General features: G+C 40.1%; 2 protein-coding genes across 4 annotated transcripts; one reads left to right on the plus strand and one right to left on the minus strand.

Moving 5' to 3' along the window:
* Positions 1 to 11030: 11030 nt before the first annotated feature.
* On the minus strand, positions 11031 to 14366 carry LOC134018969 (monocarboxylate transporter 2-like). 2 transcript variants are annotated; one of them, XM_062459384.1, is made up of 6 exons: positions 14081 to 14366; positions 13865 to 13956; positions 13721 to 13770; positions 13438 to 13581; positions 11912 to 12775; positions 11031 to 11802 (listed from the first exon to the last, which is right to left on the minus strand). In XM_062459384.1, the coding sequence occupies exons 1-6, from the start codon at positions 14330 to 14332 to the stop codon at positions 11579 to 11581; spliced, it is 1626 nt and encodes a 541-aa protein (XP_062315368.1). In that variant the 5' UTR covers positions 14333 to 14366; the 3' UTR covers positions 11031 to 11578. The 2 variants fall into 2 exon arrangements, with proteins under 2 accessions (XP_062315368.1, XP_062315369.1); XM_062459385.1 differs by having other exon boundaries at positions 11032 to 11802; positions 13721 to 13956; positions 14081 to 14207.
* Positions 14367 to 14725: 359 nt separating this feature from the next.
* Positions 14726 to 17193, plus strand: LOC134018271 (uncharacterized). Of its 2 annotated transcripts, XR_009929906.1 has the most exons (4): positions 14726 to 15059; positions 15395 to 15583; positions 15829 to 16077; positions 16329 to 17193. XR_009929906.1 is itself a non-coding variant. In XM_062458154.1 (3 exons), the coding sequence occupies exons 1-3, from the start codon at positions 14919 to 14921 to the stop codon at positions 16018 to 16020; spliced, it is 522 nt and encodes a 173-aa protein (XP_062314138.1). In that variant the 5' UTR covers positions 14726 to 14918; the 3' UTR covers positions 16021 to 16159. The 2 variants fall into 2 exon arrangements, 1 of the variants encoding a protein (XP_062314138.1); XM_062458154.1 differs by lacking the exon at positions 16329 to 17193 and having other exon boundaries at positions 15829 to 16159.
* The last annotated feature ends 160 nt before the right edge of the window (positions 17194 to 17353 follow it).

Raw genomic sequence — 17353 nt, forward strand, 5'->3', positions numbered from 1 at the left:
CAACTGAGAAATTCAATCTTTTTAATGAAATTATTTTTTTATATAGTTAACCCTTGTGTTATCTTCGGGTCATTCTGACCCATCAGTCATTGTGACCCACCGTCGTATTGCGACAGATTTACCGCATACAAAGACAAAGTGAAGCATTTTCTTTTAACCGTTGGGCTGTCTCAGACCCCCCACATTGCAAAGGTTAAAAGAAAATTATTTTAATTTGTTTTTGTATTGGGTAAAATTGGGTAAACACAACGATGGTTCGTTATGAACCTTTGGGTCATGTGACCCGAAGGCAGCACGAGGGTTAAGACAGAAAGCAATCTGATGGATGATATCCTTTTTTCATGTTATTTCATAGGTATGCAGTTACATTTCAATGAATAAACATATTTTCATTCACTAATTGAAAAAAGCATTGTTTCCATAATCTACTGGGATATTTGGGTGGTTGATTATGTTATAAAGAGGAGTAATTATACAGCAGACCAGCTGGGTCTGAGGACCAGTGAGAGTACTAATCCATGGTATAACTATGTACTATGTCCAGACTAATGAGTAAACTTGGTTGAAGTATGGGAATTTGAGGAATTGTTTTATTCATTACAGTAATACTTACAGGATCCACAAACAGAATCTATAATATAATGCAAGGAATCTGTATGTGTGTCCGTGTGTGTGTCTGTCTGTCTGTGTATATACAAGTTTTATAGTCAGATTTTAGGTTGACTTTAGTGGAATGATTAGCCCGAGAACCGGGGACTGTGCAAAGTCGTAATTTTGCCGGTGTCAATATCAGGACCCAAGGACGTGCCGCGGTTGAAGTTGTTTGGATGAGCGCTTTGAGATGAAAAAAAGAAAATGCCGCCCTGTTTCGCGATGCATCCCTTTCATAATATCACAGCGCTGAGCTGAACTCCACTAAACACTTGAGCCACTGATCTCGCAAGCCAAAAACTGACATGAATACAGCAAACATATGACATTATTTATGTCAATGCGATACAAAAAAATACTATTTTACAGCACTTCTGTAACAAGAATAGACTCAGAGTGATCCAAGCGCAGAGGGGTCGTTAAATCACAGGGCAATCAAGGTGTCTACAAGCAGAGATCCGGAACCAGGCAGACAGGGCAATATAGATCATCCACAACCGTAGTCAAAAGTGCAGGCAAGGGCATATACGTATAGAGGGTTTTCACCGACGTCACGTTCTTGGCTGTAACCCGGATGCGCGGCCATTGTGGAGGCACTCGGTGTAAAAAACTGACAGAGTACAATGGAGTATTGTGCGCTTTGGATACTTTATGTGAATGTACCCATGTCTAAACAACCTAAAAGCTCATCAAAACGCGTCTAAGATTTAAAGGCATATAGGGAAGGACTTGGACCACAAGAAAAGGCGCGATATTTCGAGAAATTACGATTTATTTGGCGGTGCAGATCCCTACGAGTTAGCTCCCTCTTCTTGGATCCGTGACGACCCGGTGATTCTTCCTTCAGTTGCATATCCCGATATAGTCAACTAAGCTACCAGGTTTTCTCGCCGAGCCCATACACAGCGGAAGACCTTAAATCCTACAAAGGTTTGGAGGCCTATAACCAGATAGTGTGTGGATGGGTGAGGGAGACACAGTACCAAGTTATCAACGATAACTGCAATAACGTCTTTAATCAACCTAACCTTAACTGTATGATATCATTGCGATACTCAAGTTGTAGCCAAGCGCCTCAGGCATTCCTCTCCCTGGTTTTTAATAGCTTTTGGAAGTCGATAATATTCAAAATGTTTTTTCGATCTGTCCTATTGGTACAACCTGAAACATGGCAACAATTAACCATTTTCCTTGACGACGTTCGGATATACTTCAGTGGCTGTGCTTTGTTGTGATGCGGAGTGCCTCCAATATGGCGACTTCCGGTCTGATGACGCGTCGTGAAAACCCTCTATTCACAAATTATGGCATACTTTGGCATAGGTTTTTTGCGTATTTAGAAGCAAATTTTCTGCGAGCTGCGAACTGCTCTGTGGACTTTCACGGAATTACAAAGAAGAATGTTTTTCAAGGAGGAAATTGCTTTTACGATGTGGTTGGAAAAGTACTTTTGATAATTGGGTGTGCTCAAGCCTTCGGCGAGAGCACAACCTTTGTTCTCTCACATATATATTTATTATTGTTTATTTTCGCCCCCCTAAGGATCAGTCAATATTTGGACTACATACACAACGGCGGTGTCAAAAGGTTCGTCTTGGTAGCGATTGCGTTGGTTGTATTTTTATTTACGTTCCGTTGCATGGTTTAAGTAGAAATTGCGTTTTTGTGGTGAAAAGTGAAGCTAACGGTGGCTAATTTGCTAGCCACAGTCACTGACGTTACTAACGTCACGAAAACACGTGTGACTACCTGTAGCAGAACATTCGTTTCGCATCTGTTAACTTGGGGGATAGCTAGGATAACTATAGCTTTACTGCAAGGCAGCTGCAGGAACGCCACAAGCAAAGAGGCCAGGGTGATAACTATTTACTCATTTTACTTTGTGATGTGAAACACAATTATGAAATGTAATGTACAATATTATCTGATATTATTAAGGAAGTAGGCCCACATCTACTTTCGGAAACGGTAGTCTACTATTTCACTGAAGCATTAGCATCATGACATTAGCCTCTGTTGCCCGGGCAACACATACTACAGTGGTCTATGATGCATCTGTTTTCAATCGTTAAAATAAACATTCCTCACAAATACATTTTCGTTGTAGGATTTATTATGACATTACATTACAAGTAAACGATTTGTTGGTGAAATTATCATTACCTGTGGTTTCAAACCAGTGTTGCTCATTGCAACGCTGTAGCCTATGCGAGACACTACAAAAACATCTACTGTACAGTACACAGCTGTTTAGGAAGTCAAACGGCGACAGAACATGTTCGGCGGGCCCCTTACTTAAATCAAAAGTCTTTCAATAGGTGAAACTATCTGACTACTAACCTGAACTTCATTGCCACAACCTAAACTTTGTCAATCTGTTCATGAAAATAATTTCAGCCTAAACCGTACAACGGAACGTTTAATCGAATTCAACCAACGCAATCGCTACCAAGACGAACACAGCAGTAGTCTACTAGTACTGTACTGTAGTAGTACAATTTACCGGGGCAGCTTCTCCACACAGGGCTATATCGCATTTTGCGTTGTTACTGACAATGATCGCTACCAGTGAGCTTTTTATGAATGAGCGATTTTCCACTAAATAAATGTCAAGCTTATTTACGTTTTTGGGGGCATATTTTCAGTTAGCAGATGGTACTGTGTGAATCGTGATTCCATCTTCTGCTGCCGGTAACGTCGTAGAATAATCTTCAAAGGGGTTAATGAATGAATGCAATATGAGTAGCTAGGCTAAATGCCTGAAAATATCACGAGAAGGGAAAACTTAAAAGGACGTTTAAGTCATAGAGATTAGGTCAATTTTTACACCGGTCTGCCAAATGTATTCGTTTTGATTCAGCTATGAGGCTGCCTCTTGCAGGGGAAATGAGAAGATATCATATTTCATTCTACACTTCACTCGTATTTGGAGTTGTAGGCTAAATGAGCAGCAAAAAAAGATGCTTTTAAATCTATGTCATCTTTATAAATAATAAGTAGGCCCTATGCATTTTTATATAAAATATACAGAAATATCAGTTGTAAAAATGTCATTCAAAAACGGACCCCTGTGCAACCGACGCAAGCAAGCACACCCTACAATTTCCCCAGAAATTGTACCCTCTCTAGTTGGGTGTGCTTTGCCTTCGGCAAGGGCACAACCTTTGTTCTCTCACATATATATTATTGGGTGTGCTCAAGCCTTCGGCGAGAGCACAACCTTTGTTCTCTCACATATATATTTATTTATTATTGTTTATTTTCGCCCCCCTAAGGATCAGTCAATATTTGGACTACATACACAACGGCGGTGTCAAAAGGTTCGTCTTGGTAGCGATTGCGTTGGTTGTATTTTTATTTACGTTCCGTTGCATGGTTTAAGTAGAAATTGCGTTTTTGTGGTGAAAAGTGAAGCTAACGGTGGCTAATTTGCTAGCCACAGTCACTGACGTTACTAACGTCACGAAAACACACGTGACTACCTGTAGCAGAACATTCGTTTCACGTCTGTTAACTTGGGGGATAGCTAGGCTAACTATAGCTTTACTGCAAGGCAGCTGCAGGAACGCCACAAGCAAAGAGGCCAGGGTGATAACTATTTACTAATTTTACTTTGTGATGTGAAACACAATTATGAAATGTAATGTACAATATTAGCTGATATTATTAAGGAAGGGGCCCACATCTACTTTTGGAAACGGTAGTCTACTATTTCACTGAAGCATTAGCATCATGACATTAACCTCTGTTGCCCGGGCAACACATACTACAGTGGTCTATGATGCATCTGTTTTCAATCTTTAAAATAAACATTCCTCACAAATACATTTTCGTTGTAGGATTTATTATGACATTACATTACAAGTAAACGATTTGTGGGTGAAATTATCATTACCTGTGGTTTCAAACCAGTGTAGCTCACTGCAACGCTGTAGCCTACGCGAGACACTACAAAAACATCTACACAACATGTTCGGCACTCCCCTTACTTAAATCAAAAGTCTAACTACTAACCTGAACTTCATTGCCACAGCCTAAACTTTGTCAATATGTTCATGAAAATAATTAATTTCAGCCTAAACCGTACAACGGAACGTTAAATCCAATTCAACCAACACAATCGCTACCAAGACAAACACAGCAGTAGTCTAGTACTGTACTGTAGTAGTAGAATTTACCGGGGCAGCTTCTCCACACAGGGCTATATCGCATTTTGCGTTGTAATGAGCGATTTTCCACTAAATAAATGTCTAGCTTATTTACGTTTTTGGGGGCATATTTTCAGTTAGCAGATGGTACTGTTTGAATCGCGATTCCATCTTCTACTGCCGGTAACGTCGTAGAATAATCTTCAAAGGAGGTTCTTTATTCATGAATGAATGCAATATGAGTAGGCTAAATGCCTTAAAATATCACAAGAAGGGAAAAACTTAAAAGGACGTTTAAGTCATAGAGATTAGGTCAATTTTTGCACCGTTCTGCCAAATGTATTCGTTTTGATTCAGCTGAGGCTGCCTCTTGCAGGGGAAATGAGAAGACATCTATTTCATTCTACACTTCACTCGTATTTTCAGTTGTAAATGAGCAGCAAAAAAAATGCTTTTAAATCTATGTAATCTTTATGAATAATAAGTATGCATTTTTATATAAAATATACAGAAATATCAGTTGTAAAAATGTCATTCAAAAACGGACCCCTGTGCAACCGACGCAAGCAAGCACACCCTACAATTTCCCCAGAAATTGTACCCTCTCTAGTTTAAATTGTGATCTGACAAATGTAGGTACCAAAGCCACTGAGAAACTGTCTTAACCCTTGTGTTATCTTCGGGTCATTCTGACCCATCAGTCATTGTGACCCACCGTCGTATTGCGACAGATTTACCGCATACAAAGACAAAGTGAAGCATTTTCTTTTAACCGTTGGGCTGTCTCAGACCCCCCACATTGCAAAGGTTAAAAGAAAATTATTTTAATTTGTTTTTGTATTGGGTAAAATTGGGTAAACACAACGATGGTTCGTTATGAAACTTTGGGTCATGTGACCCGAAGGCAGCACGAGGGTTAACCAGCTGCATCATGGGGCACTGTGCCCTATCTATAATTTCAGGAATCTGTGTGTGTCACCAACATCACTGGCACTGTGCACTAGGACCTATAATGCTAATACCCTTAGAAGAGCTGTCACAAATTGTAATGCATTTCATACGCAAACAAACTGTAACAAATGTTGACATAAGTAAACAGCTGTACCATTGAAATATAAAGCAAATTTCCTGCTATGCTCCTGGGCATTTCTTGAGAATAAGAAAAAGCACCCGAGCATTTGTATAACTCTGTAAGGGTGCCTCAATTATCTTGTGGAGCTATTACCAGATTAATGGTGGTCATTAGATCCTAACTAGCCAATTATAAAAGGGGATAATTAGATTGTCAGATTGCTGAAAGCCCAATAAAGACCAGCATGTCCTTACAAAACAACTGGACCCCATTTTACACTGACACTGCTGTTCTCATAGCAGTCTATCTCTATTTTGCTTTCTTTCTGCTTTCTGTCTTTCTGTCTGTCTCTCTCCATCTAATTTTCTCTATTTAGAGGATATAATGGACTAAGATGTGTGATGTGAGTATGAGTCAGTTCAGGATGTTCAGAAATGTTTAAAATGAAGTTCAGAACCTCCTACATGTGTTTGTGATAATCTGGTCTCTTTCCCAATGCCTCTCATTCTGAAGGACCCTTCAGATCAGCGGCAATCATCCTATTTAGACAGTGGAGGAGGGGGCCTTCTCTCATTTTTTTTCCTCTCTAGTGTTTATCAGGTTTCCCACAATGATATGCTTCATTGTGGCCATTTGGAGGGCTCTTCGTCTGTACAACAAATTTGTAATTGAACTAAAATAATTGGACTGTAGCCTGATTTACTGTGACAAAAACAGCAAAATATCCACTGACTCTAATGGTGTTTCCACTGTTTTTTGGTCAGGGGTGTATATCAATAAGATTTACAGACCAAAGGAAAAGAGAACTCACATGAAAAAACAGATGCTCCTTTTCTGCATCATTAGCTTCCAAGATAATATCCTTCTCGGAGTCAGAATCAATTCTGTTCTACTGACCCACCTTGTGAATGCATTACAATACATTAACGCTGATTGTCTTTGTACAACCTGGCTATGAAAAGGTGTAGTTTATATTCAGTGCCAGTTTGTTGCATGACGTCCCTGAGGTGATTATGCTATTCTATGTTAATAAGAATGTTGGCCCTTTTCAAAATATGTATATAATGCAAAATGCTTCGTTGAAACCATGGGTTTAAGAAACAATAATTACAATGTTCCAATCTCAATACAATAAATATAATGCATAGTTGTTTATCAGACATTTTGGCCTTAAATTTCACACAACAACACTCATTATTTATCAACATTACCTACATCCATATGTAATTTTTAAAATACATTTTACCTATGTATAATAAATGTTTTACTTCACTTAGTTGAATGATTGAGAACAGTCTCTGAATTGAGACAGTATTTGCAAACAAACACTAAAGCATTTAGCAGCCAATTGCACATTCAAAGATAACAGTGAGGGTGAGTTGAATGAGAAGGAAAACTGAAGTTGTGAACTAAGGACTCAATGGTGTGTTTTTCTCCAGGGCATTCTCTCCCCGCCAGACATTACAGATAATGACATCCACAGTCAAAGCTTTAGCCAAGCCACCAGCCTTGATGAATGCTTTATGATGAGGAATGATGGCTTCTCAAGTCGAGAAACGAATACCTTTTCATTCATATGTGGGAGGTAAAGTCGCTTGAAGTCACTTCATCATTACTGGATTGTCTCATCCCATTTACATTTAGTCATTTAGCAGACGCTCTTATCCAGAGCGACTTACAGTAAGTACAGGGACATCTCCCCGAGGCAAGTAGGGTGAAGTGCCTTGCCCAAGGACACAACGTCAGTTGGCATGACCGGGAATCGAACTGGCAACCTTTGGATTACTAGCCCGATTCCCTCACCACTCAGCCACCTGACTCCCTCATTCCTCTCTCTTTTATTAACACAAAGATTTGCTCCACAATACTATTGGTGGTTCTCCCAGACCTCCATTCTGTGACAGACATTTGCTCATGGGAGATCAGTATCAGAATGGTGGCATCTTTCCAAGATCATAAAGACTTTATAATTGTCCCATATGGCTTCCTTTTGCTTTAAGTGTTGCTTCACTATTGGACAAGGAATGGAAGTTAATGACCTACCAATGGCTGCAAGAGGCAGCCGTCAGAGTTAACAACCCCATCCTTTCACTTACAAGAGAGACTGTCCTTGAAATGTAAAGTATTGATTCGGCCACTTGACAAGATTGCTGGCAGCACACAAACAAACCCTCTTATGAACAATAAATGCTTGATAAAATGCTCTTCATTCTATACCTGACATTGAAAAATGTCAGGGGCGGCTGCGGCTCAGGGGGTAGAGAGGGTTGTCTGTTAATCGCAAGGTTGGCGGTTCGACCCCCGACTCCTCCCAGGCCATGTGCCGAAGTATCCTTGAGCAAGACTCTGAACCCCAAGTTGCTCCCGATGGGCAGGCCGGCGCCTTGCATGGTAGCTCGCTGCCGTCGGTATGTGTGAGTGAGAGTATGAATGGGTGAATGAGAGGCAAACATTGTAAAGCGCTTTGAGTGCCGCTAAGGTAGAAAAGCGCTATATAAATGCAGTCCATTTACCATTTGATAAATTAAACACATTAGAGTTTTCTTTCTAATCCAAAGTGTACAGTATGTACAGTAAATGTCAGAACAAACTAGCATAGATTCAATGTGACATGGTCCCTGATATGGGAAGACACAGCTGTTAAGACAGAGACGGGTGTGTGGACTGGCAGTTGATTTGTCATCATGCCTCATCCTGCTTTTCACTTTGGGGCAAGGGCAAGCTGACACGCCTCAGTGCTTCCTGTAATTATTTCTGCTTCTCTCCCTTTTCTATGCCCCAGCCCATCTCAGTCTTGGCCAATGTTGGAGTCTCTGTCCCAAAGGACATGCCACTGGAATAGCTGTCTCAGGAGACTTCAAATGAGGATTGGGATCTTAGATGTGATGCAATGTTTCAAATTAAGAAGAAAGAAAATTAAATCTCGCAATTTTATCTCTAAGGTCGAATTGGCCCTTCAAATGTGGTCTGCTAAACTGACAACGCAACCTCATACTTAACTATGGTTGGGGTTTTTTCTCAGCTACAAATTTAATTTGTTTGTGTCTGTGTGTGAGCAGGATTGTGATTCTAAAACTCAGTCTTTATCTGTCTATGCTGAATCAAATTTCTGTACATATCAAATTTTACACAATTATACAGTGAACCAATCTCAATCCCAGACACTTCCAAAGCATTATCCCAAAACCATGCACATCACAGCTCCCAGAACATCCCTAAACACAAAAGCTTTCAGAACTGCCTGCATTGAATTGATAAAGTACAACAATGACTTTAATAGGCCACAGAGAGACTTTAAATCCTATGTTTCACAGACAAGTAGTTGTTCTCACAAAGGCTAAATGTATTTTGAGTGGCAGATTAAGGATGTTGGTCAGGGGCACTGCTTTGTCAACTCTGAAAAGTAGGGTAAATGTGTGTTTGGATGATAATGCACACTGACTTAGTCTGAACATGAAAATGAAACAAACCCACTAAGTATGGTTGGAAGATTATATGTATTCCACAATTCATTAATTATGGGGTAGCATTTTCTCTAGTATTTCTCATAATTGAGTTGTTAGTGTATGGACGTTAGAGGTTTGAGTTCCTCTTCTGGCCTCTTCTCGTCTGGGTTTACACAATGGACCATATTGCCTTCATGATGATTCTGTTTGTATTTCTCGATAGTCAAAAACACTAACAACATGAAAATTCACCCCACAGTACATGGCCATGAAGCTGTGGCCTGAGAAACATATAAGAGACAAAAATTAATTCATAACCAAAAGTTGTATTGACAAAACATCTGAATAGTCATGTTTTTTGCCTCTGCAGCACTCTCTGCCCTCTAGGGTTGGTCTCATTTAAAGCTGAATGTTCTCAGTTTATATGTATACATTCAAAACAGCCTGTCACCAAATCCATTATATTTTCTTTGATTGTATACTGAACATGGTTAACATGTTGAGAAAGCCAGTTCCATGTTTACCAAATGGATAACTGGAGGGTAGTGAACTATGATAGAGGAAAGCAGGACATGCTGTGTCTAGAGACAACATAGCAAATTAATCTTTCAAGGAATAATGGCTTGACTGAAAGTGACATGTCAGTACTCTTCTATTTGGTGGCATGTCTCAAGAAGGTGTCTGTGTTTCATCAATGGTTGGCCAAGCCTTGCCTTATGTTCCAGTCTTGCATTATGACCCACAAAGCTGCAGAATGGGTGGTATTCCCTCAGAGTCTAAACATTGTGAAGGCAGATTAGTTCTGCTGCAGTGGTTAAAGATTAGCAGAGATTAAGAATCATGCTGGATGAAGGAAACAGTATCACTTCCTACTTTAGATACATCTAAATCATGTGTGCAGTAGTTGGGGTACACTTTCTGTCAAAATCAATACTCTTCGTTTCTCCTGTTGTGAAATTGCTGAAACGTATGATGTGGGCCCAAAGACAAACACAGTTTTCCAATCCAGACAGGTTAGTCCTCCTTTTTCATGTGTGTTTCATGTGGCTGCTGCTGCATTTTAACAGATTTATCAGAATTTCACCTATGTATTTCTTAGAATTTACCCTCCATCCTGAAAATTGAATAGTGTTCAACACAAAGTGGATGTGTCTGTCTAACAGGCACCCATCCCCAGGATTGATCAAACTGCCAGGATTCAATCTGCTGGGTCTCAATTAAAGTCAGATTTACTGACATCAGTCCTAGTTCAGTACATGTGATTACATTCAAGCTGTTCAAAAAAGAGATAATACAGGGCTTATGTGGACTGCTACTAATTGGAGGCCTTCACTTTCTCAGTTTGTGCCCGCAAGTTAAACTTGTCTGAGGATGTCCTCAGGGTTTAGATGCTGAGGTGGTCCACACGTCCATTAGTGATTATTTATCACAACAAATACTTTTTCTCCTTATTCTAGGTAATGGAATTATGTTACAATTCCCTGGGTCTATGGATTCACCCAACTGTATCTTATATTTTAAACATCACAAACCAAGATTGTCTAGCTACAACTCTTGTTTAAAAGATTTTTAGATTATTATTTCCAAGTATTTGTTCTTCTTTTTAAAGCTATTCCACGGTCATTTGAGGTGTAAATAACGTCTGCATTACAGGACAACTATATGGAATCATGTACTGTATCATTTTTACAATAATAATAAATGGAGCATTGATCTGAATAACACGTTAATTTGTTTCTCTTATTGCAGTTTTATGGGTCCAGGCACAATATTATCATCACATCACTCAACACTTGGTGCCTGCAGGCTACGGAAGCCTACCTTATGGGAGTCTTTTACACACAGTGAGGTTGTTTTATATGTCTGTAGAGATGCAAAGAAGTGTTTCTAGTTATCGTTGGAGGATCAATCTCTAGCACCACCTATTGGTAATAAATATACAATACATTTGTTTGCCTTTATACAACAACCTGCTTGTACTATCAAATGATCTGGTTTCATTTCATGGATGATCACATTTTATCGTTTCATTCTTTTTGACATGTGAAAAGTAGTATCTCAAATGTATTAACACATCAGTATACAAAAAAACTGACAACATTTTTCAAAAACACACATCCTGTACAGCTTTAGGAGATATTTTGATAATATAGCCAAACCTTTGCTATTGAGCAATATGTTAAATTCTTCCCAGACAGACAAAAATGTATTAACCTGTACAGTGTTTAGTCCCAGGAAATTCAGCACTCCACACAAGCCATTCAGACTTCTTGGCTCATTTGACTTTCCCCTTCTCCCTCCTCCACAACAGACATCTTTGGAGCCCCCATGTCCACAGCCTGGCTCTGCCTCAGCTTCTCCTCCTGGTCCAGGCGTTGGTAGTTGAAGTAGTTCATGATGAAAAGGAAAATACCTGGCAGGAGCATCATGACACCACATGCATAGTACATGTATTTGTAGTCCATGAAGATGTCCACCAGTGCTCCTGCAGTCAAAACAGACATTCTTACAGTAGCTCATTGATTCTTCTGGTAAGAGTGAATCTACATAGCTCATATGTTTCAACAAGCATGTTGTTTTTTTCATTCACTCACCTGCGATTGGAGGGCCAAGAAGAACAGGGCCACACTCAATAATGGTGACAAGTCCTACTGCACTGGAGAATCTCTGTGCTCCAACTAGATCCATCAGCACCTCAAACAGCAAGGCACACACCATGCCAAATGCCACACCAAAGAAGACAGCATAGACAACCAGACCAGTGTAGCCAGGTAACAGAGGACACATAAGGTGGCACAAACCATTGTACGCTACAGCAAAGCTGAAAAAGTACTGGATCCTGGGCCTAATCCACTTGGTATTGGCTATCAGACCAGTACCTGGCCTTGCAAACATGTCTACTAGGGCAAAAATGGAGAGCAGTAAGGCTGCTGAGTACTCATCAATCCCTCTGTGTTTGGCATATGGGGCCAGGAAAACCACTGGCGCAAAGAAGCCAAAAAACATGAACACATTACCCACTAGGTAGATGAGGAAACCTCTGTGTTTGAAGAGAGAGAGATCTATAAATGAGCTCATTTGATCAGCACAGGCACTCTTCTGTGGCTCTCCTTGTTCACCAAGAAGGCTAGTGGATGGCGTGTTGGGGTTGTCTTCAGAACTCTTCTCAGGTGATGCTCCATTAGAGATAGCTGAGGTTGTTGTACTTTGTTGTTTCTTTGCGTTGACTGGTCTCATCAGAGCACCAGCGACACAACAGTTAAGGACAATGGCTCCAAGAATGAGGAAACTTCCCCTCCAGCCAAAACTGTCAAACAGGAACTGGTTGAGTGGAGCCAGAGTGGAGAGGAAAACTGGGCTACCTGCCATGGCTAGGCCATTTGCCATTGGCCTTTTAATCAAGAAGTACTTTCCTATGATAGTAAGGGAGGGCTGTAGGTTGAAAGCAAGGCCAAATCCTGAGAAGAGATAGAATTACATTATCAACCAATCATCAGTGTTCTCACTGGCTGATTTAGTAGATTGTGCCTAAACCTATTAACAACTGATCAACCGATTTTTGCCAATGGTGTGAGAATGGAGCTTGTTAAATTATGAGCAAACTCTTATTTTATTTTATCCCTTTCAACACGCTATTGCTTAGTTGCCGTGCCGAGAGCCACTCTTCCGTGTGTCTGGCATAGCCATTTACAAAATTGACAGTGACACTTCAATCAATGCTGAATCTGATAAAAACTATCTGTTTTTTATGTGGGAAAGCCACGCATATCTCAAAGCATAGCATCAAAGACTAACCCAAAATGACCTTTTGTAATTTTACATGGAAACAGCAAGCCCCTGCAGTCTGTCCTTGACTTGTTTCCTGAGACCACACACAGAGAGGGAAAAGCCCCCTAGTGCATTGACCTCCCCACCACGAAAAGATACAACCCTTCTGACGTACAAAAAAAGCACAGAACTTTACAAATGGCCAACCTTGTCCAGGCCCCACCCATACAAAACTAGAAAGAACTCTCTAAAAAAACAAGTGCCTGATTATTAAAACATAAAATCCCCATTGCAAGAAAACCATGTTTCAGTGTGTGAACATTTCAAAAAAACAATTGAACAAAATACATACCTCCGATTACTCCAACACACAAATACAGATGCATTATAGAATGGCCAAAGGAAGCAGCTATCATTGCAATCCCGACCATAAGGCCACCAACCATGACCACAGGTCTGCTGCCATAGCGGTTCACCAGTATACTGCTCACAGGACCTTCAGAAGAGATAAGTGGGTTATTACATGTATGTCCAATTACCATAATAAAGCATATTCAACTTCAAGAAGAATACGCATCTATAGGATTGATAGTCATTCAGCTATTTTATAAAGCTGTATCACATTTGGAACTTACCTCCAGCGTACATAGCAGCGAGCATAATTGAGGACACCCATGCTATCTCACTGTAGGACACAGAAAAATACTCCTGAATCTCCTTAAAGTAGATGGTGAGGGACTTCGGGAAAGCATATGAAAATCCAATAGAGATGAAAGCACCTAAGACTACAGCCCAGCCCCAGCCTCCATCTGGAGGGGTGTATTCCAGGTTGGTGGTTGCCGCAGGAGGCATGATGCCTCCAAAGGTTTAGCTGTGGAACCAGTAGGCTAGATATGAAAGTCAGGTTGACTCACTGGTATTTCATGAATGTCAAGTAATTGTTTACACAAGTTGTCATGAAAAAACTCAAGAAATAATACATTTAAGTATCTTACCTTTGTCAGTGCCTGAAACAGTACAGTCTGATGACTGATCCACCTTGCATTCAGAGATCGTCTGAAATGTTCATGGGAACTCAGCACGTGGGCTCTGACTGTGACCTCTGAAGCAGACGTGATCTCCCTACATTCTCTTTTACTTGTAGGATTGGTTGTCAGACTTAGCTCAAATAGTATAGCAACAGCTATCCCAACCAGTTTTTCTATAGTCCCTAATGGCTGGTTGTTAAAAATGCCATATGGTCCCATGGGTCATCTTGAATTATCTAGAGAAACTTAAGATCAGTTAATTGCCTTTTAATTGTTTAATTGTGTCTTTAAGTGGCCCAGTTAAATTTTATCCTTTAAAAAATTACTCACGAAAAATGGTTAGGTGGTTAAAAAGACTGGTTAGGTGTTCAATACATAAGGTTCACTCTAAAGATCCAACATGATTGAAACCGGGAACAACCGAGGAGATTGCCTAAAATAAAGATTATTAATAGAGCTTCACTTTCCTTTTTTCCACCTGCCGTAACTTAATGAAATAATTCATGATCCTCATTCTCGTCTTGTAGTTCATGTTACAGGCAACAAATTGGTATTGGACTACAAATCCCAGTATGACTCTGGCCTGTAAACCAAAGGGCTGTGTAGCCCTTTGGTTAATGTAAAATACTAGTTTTAAACACAGTCTATGGTATTATACCCATTAACATTAGCTAGCTCTTGAAAAAGAATCAGTACAGTGTAGTTTTGCCTGCTTGTGTTCTAATGTGGATCATTTCACGTAGCTGACGTTACTTAACCAGTTTTGTAACGCTTGTGTTCAATGTCGGGCTAGTTTACAGACAAAATGCTCCTACTCTCCAACGTGAGGAGGTCTTTGGCTTTGGTGAGAATTGCCAGGCATCAATTTAATTTCAGGGTAACGGTTGGTAATGCGCGAATACCCTGTTTTCATGGGACTTTCTCCACTGACTCTGCTGGTGTCAAGGTAAGCAATGCACCAAAACCTGTATCTCCTTTGTTTCCCACATTTGCTAAATCCTGCATACCGTCATAGGCTACATAATTTCCATAAAAGCTGTGGACGTTCTATAAGATAACATAACATTTCTACAAAGTACTATCTAGGCCTACATATTAAATCAGTTTGATGTTTGCGTGTTAGCAAACCTACTGTTTTGGTACGTCATTGGTTTACAAATCACTGGTTAATGTAGTATCCCTGGTGGACTATCATGTGGGGAAACACGGGTACTTTTTCAAGGTTAAGCAGTCCAGTAATGTTTTTAACAATTTCCATATTGTTTTGATTCTGTATGACAGGTGTTGTATGATGGAGAGTGCCCCATATGTGTGAAAGAGATCAGATTCCTACAGTATCTACAGAGGAACAGGCCAAGCAAAGTTGATTTTGTGGACATCTCGCTTCCAGGTTATGATCAAGTGAAGTATCAAGGAATCAGCTATGAGATGGCAATGAAAGAAATGACAGTAATTGATGGAAACAATAAGGTATCTCAAAATGCCCCTTTACGGACGACTATTCTGTTACTAGCATCTTATTAACTTGTGAATAATGTAGGTATATTATTGACACATTAGTTGATACATTTCCAACTGCAGTCTTTAATACATAGGTCTACAGCAATGTCTTAAAGAGCTTCTGACAGCAATGATGTACAAACAATATTAGACTTAATGTGCTCTATTTCTCTGGATGGCACTATTACTCAGGTGGTCCCATAATCCTCTTGCAGGTTCAACATGGAGTCCCAGCTTTCAAAGTGATGTACACTGCTGTGGGTCTAGGCTGGCTGGGGCACATCCTGATGTGGCCACCTGTCAAACCGTTCATGGACAAAAGCTATGCCATCTTTGCCAGAAATCGTCTGAAGTGGACTGGACGTGACGAATGCTCCTCAGGACGCTGTGTAAAGAAAGAGCCTTGAAACCTTAACAGGAAGTGAATATGGAAAAATGGTCCGATGGAGAAAAGCCTCCCTTGTGTTATCTTCGGGTCATTCTGACCCATCAGTCGTTGTGACCCACCGTTGTATTGCGACAACTTTACCGCATACAAAAACAAAGTGAAGCATTTTCTTTTAACCGTTGGGCTGTCTCAGACCCCCCACATTGCGAAGGTTAAAATACAATTATTTTTATTTGTTTTTGTATTGGGTAAAATTGGGTAAACACAACGATGGTTCGTTATGAACCTTTGGGTCATGTGACCCGAAGGCAGCACAAGGGTTAAAAGCCTTAAGACTTTATGGTCAAGTTACCACTAAATAGAACTGAGTGTTACAGCTTGTCAGAAACACATCCAATTCTAGTCTATCTGAACACTGTGAAACCTGAAGTTGCCACTAGATGTCACTGTAGAGACATGGATTTGCCCAGGGAACGTGCTACAATATGGCAGACTTTAAATTGTAAGTGAGGAGATTCACTTCCAGGAAAGTTTGTGGGATAAGACCCAATGGCCATGTAAATGTGGCCTTTCCCCCAAATAATTTTTGCAAATGTGTTTTTTGGAGAGCTAAAGGTGACGTTGTAATATTACAACAAGGGGTCTTACAGGGTTAAGAATGTTCCTTCAGACTCTTTAGATTGGATGTTGTTTGAGACGGTTGACATCAAATGCAATAATATATCTTAAGAAAATGTGCAGACCTTTGTTGGTGTTTTGTGCATTCAGTTGCTTATTCATAGTATTTCATCTATTTAAATCTCCATGAAGTATGTGCTTTGTGTTGTGTAATTCAATTTATAATCTCTTACCGTCCCCATGTTTATACAACAAATGATCTCAGTACTGTACTAAGGACAGGATGTGCCTAACCTTAGGCACGAGGCAAGACTTGCTGAGTGATTTGTGTTGTTTACTAAACACGGATCTTTGTGGCATGTGGCACGTCTATTTTAAGGTATATTTTGTTGACACAAAAACAAGCGTCAAAGTTAAAACCTTAATTTGTTTCAGGCTGTTGTCAGTGTGGTTGGACATGTATATTTACAAATGTAGTGAATATATTTAACATAATGCTAAGGCCATAAACCATTAACTGATGGGGGATGCCACAGTGAAATATACACATTTCCTTCTAGGAAACTCAATGAAATGTATTCACTTGACACCATAGTCTGTCTAGAACATTTTCTAGAATGAAGTCAGCCTGGATGTGGTCTATGTACGTCAATGACATTTCTACCTTATTTGAAGCCCTCCAGTTATCTTCCCCGGGCCTAATTTTAGATTTACTTTGCGTTTAGCGGAAAGAG

Source organism: Osmerus eperlanus, chromosome 4 (assembly GCF_963692335.1).
Source record: "Osmerus eperlanus chromosome 4, fOsmEpe2.1, whole genome shotgun sequence".
NCBI lineage: Eukaryota > Metazoa > Chordata > Actinopteri > Osmeriformes > Osmeridae > Osmerus > Osmerus eperlanus.

Bases quoted from the DNA above. Each gene is read 5' to 3' on its own strand.
- LOC134018271 (XM_062458154.1), top strand. From the start codon at position 14,919: ATGCTCCTACTCTCCAACGTGAGGAGGTCTTTGGCTTTGGTGAGAATT. The intron at 15,060-15,394 runs GTAAGCAATGCA...TCTGTATGACAG, and splicing joins CTGACTCTGCTGGTGTCAAG to GTGTTGTATGATGGAGAGTG. The intron at 15,584-15,828 runs GTATCTCAAAAT...ATCCTCTTGCAG, and splicing joins TAATTGATGGAAACAATAAG to GTTCAACATGGAGTCCCAGC.
- LOC134018969 (XM_062459384.1), bottom strand. From the start codon at position 14,332: ATGGGACCATATGGCATTTTTAACAACCAGCCATTAGGGACTATAGAA. The intron at 13,957-14,080 runs GTAAGATACTTA...CTGGTTCCACAG, and splicing joins TGTTTCAGGCACTGACAAAG to CTAAACCTTTGGAGGCATCA. The intron at 11,803-11,911 runs GTGAGTGAATGA...TTTTGACTGCAG, and splicing joins TCTTGGCCCTCCAATCGCAG to GAGCACTGGTGGACATCTTC.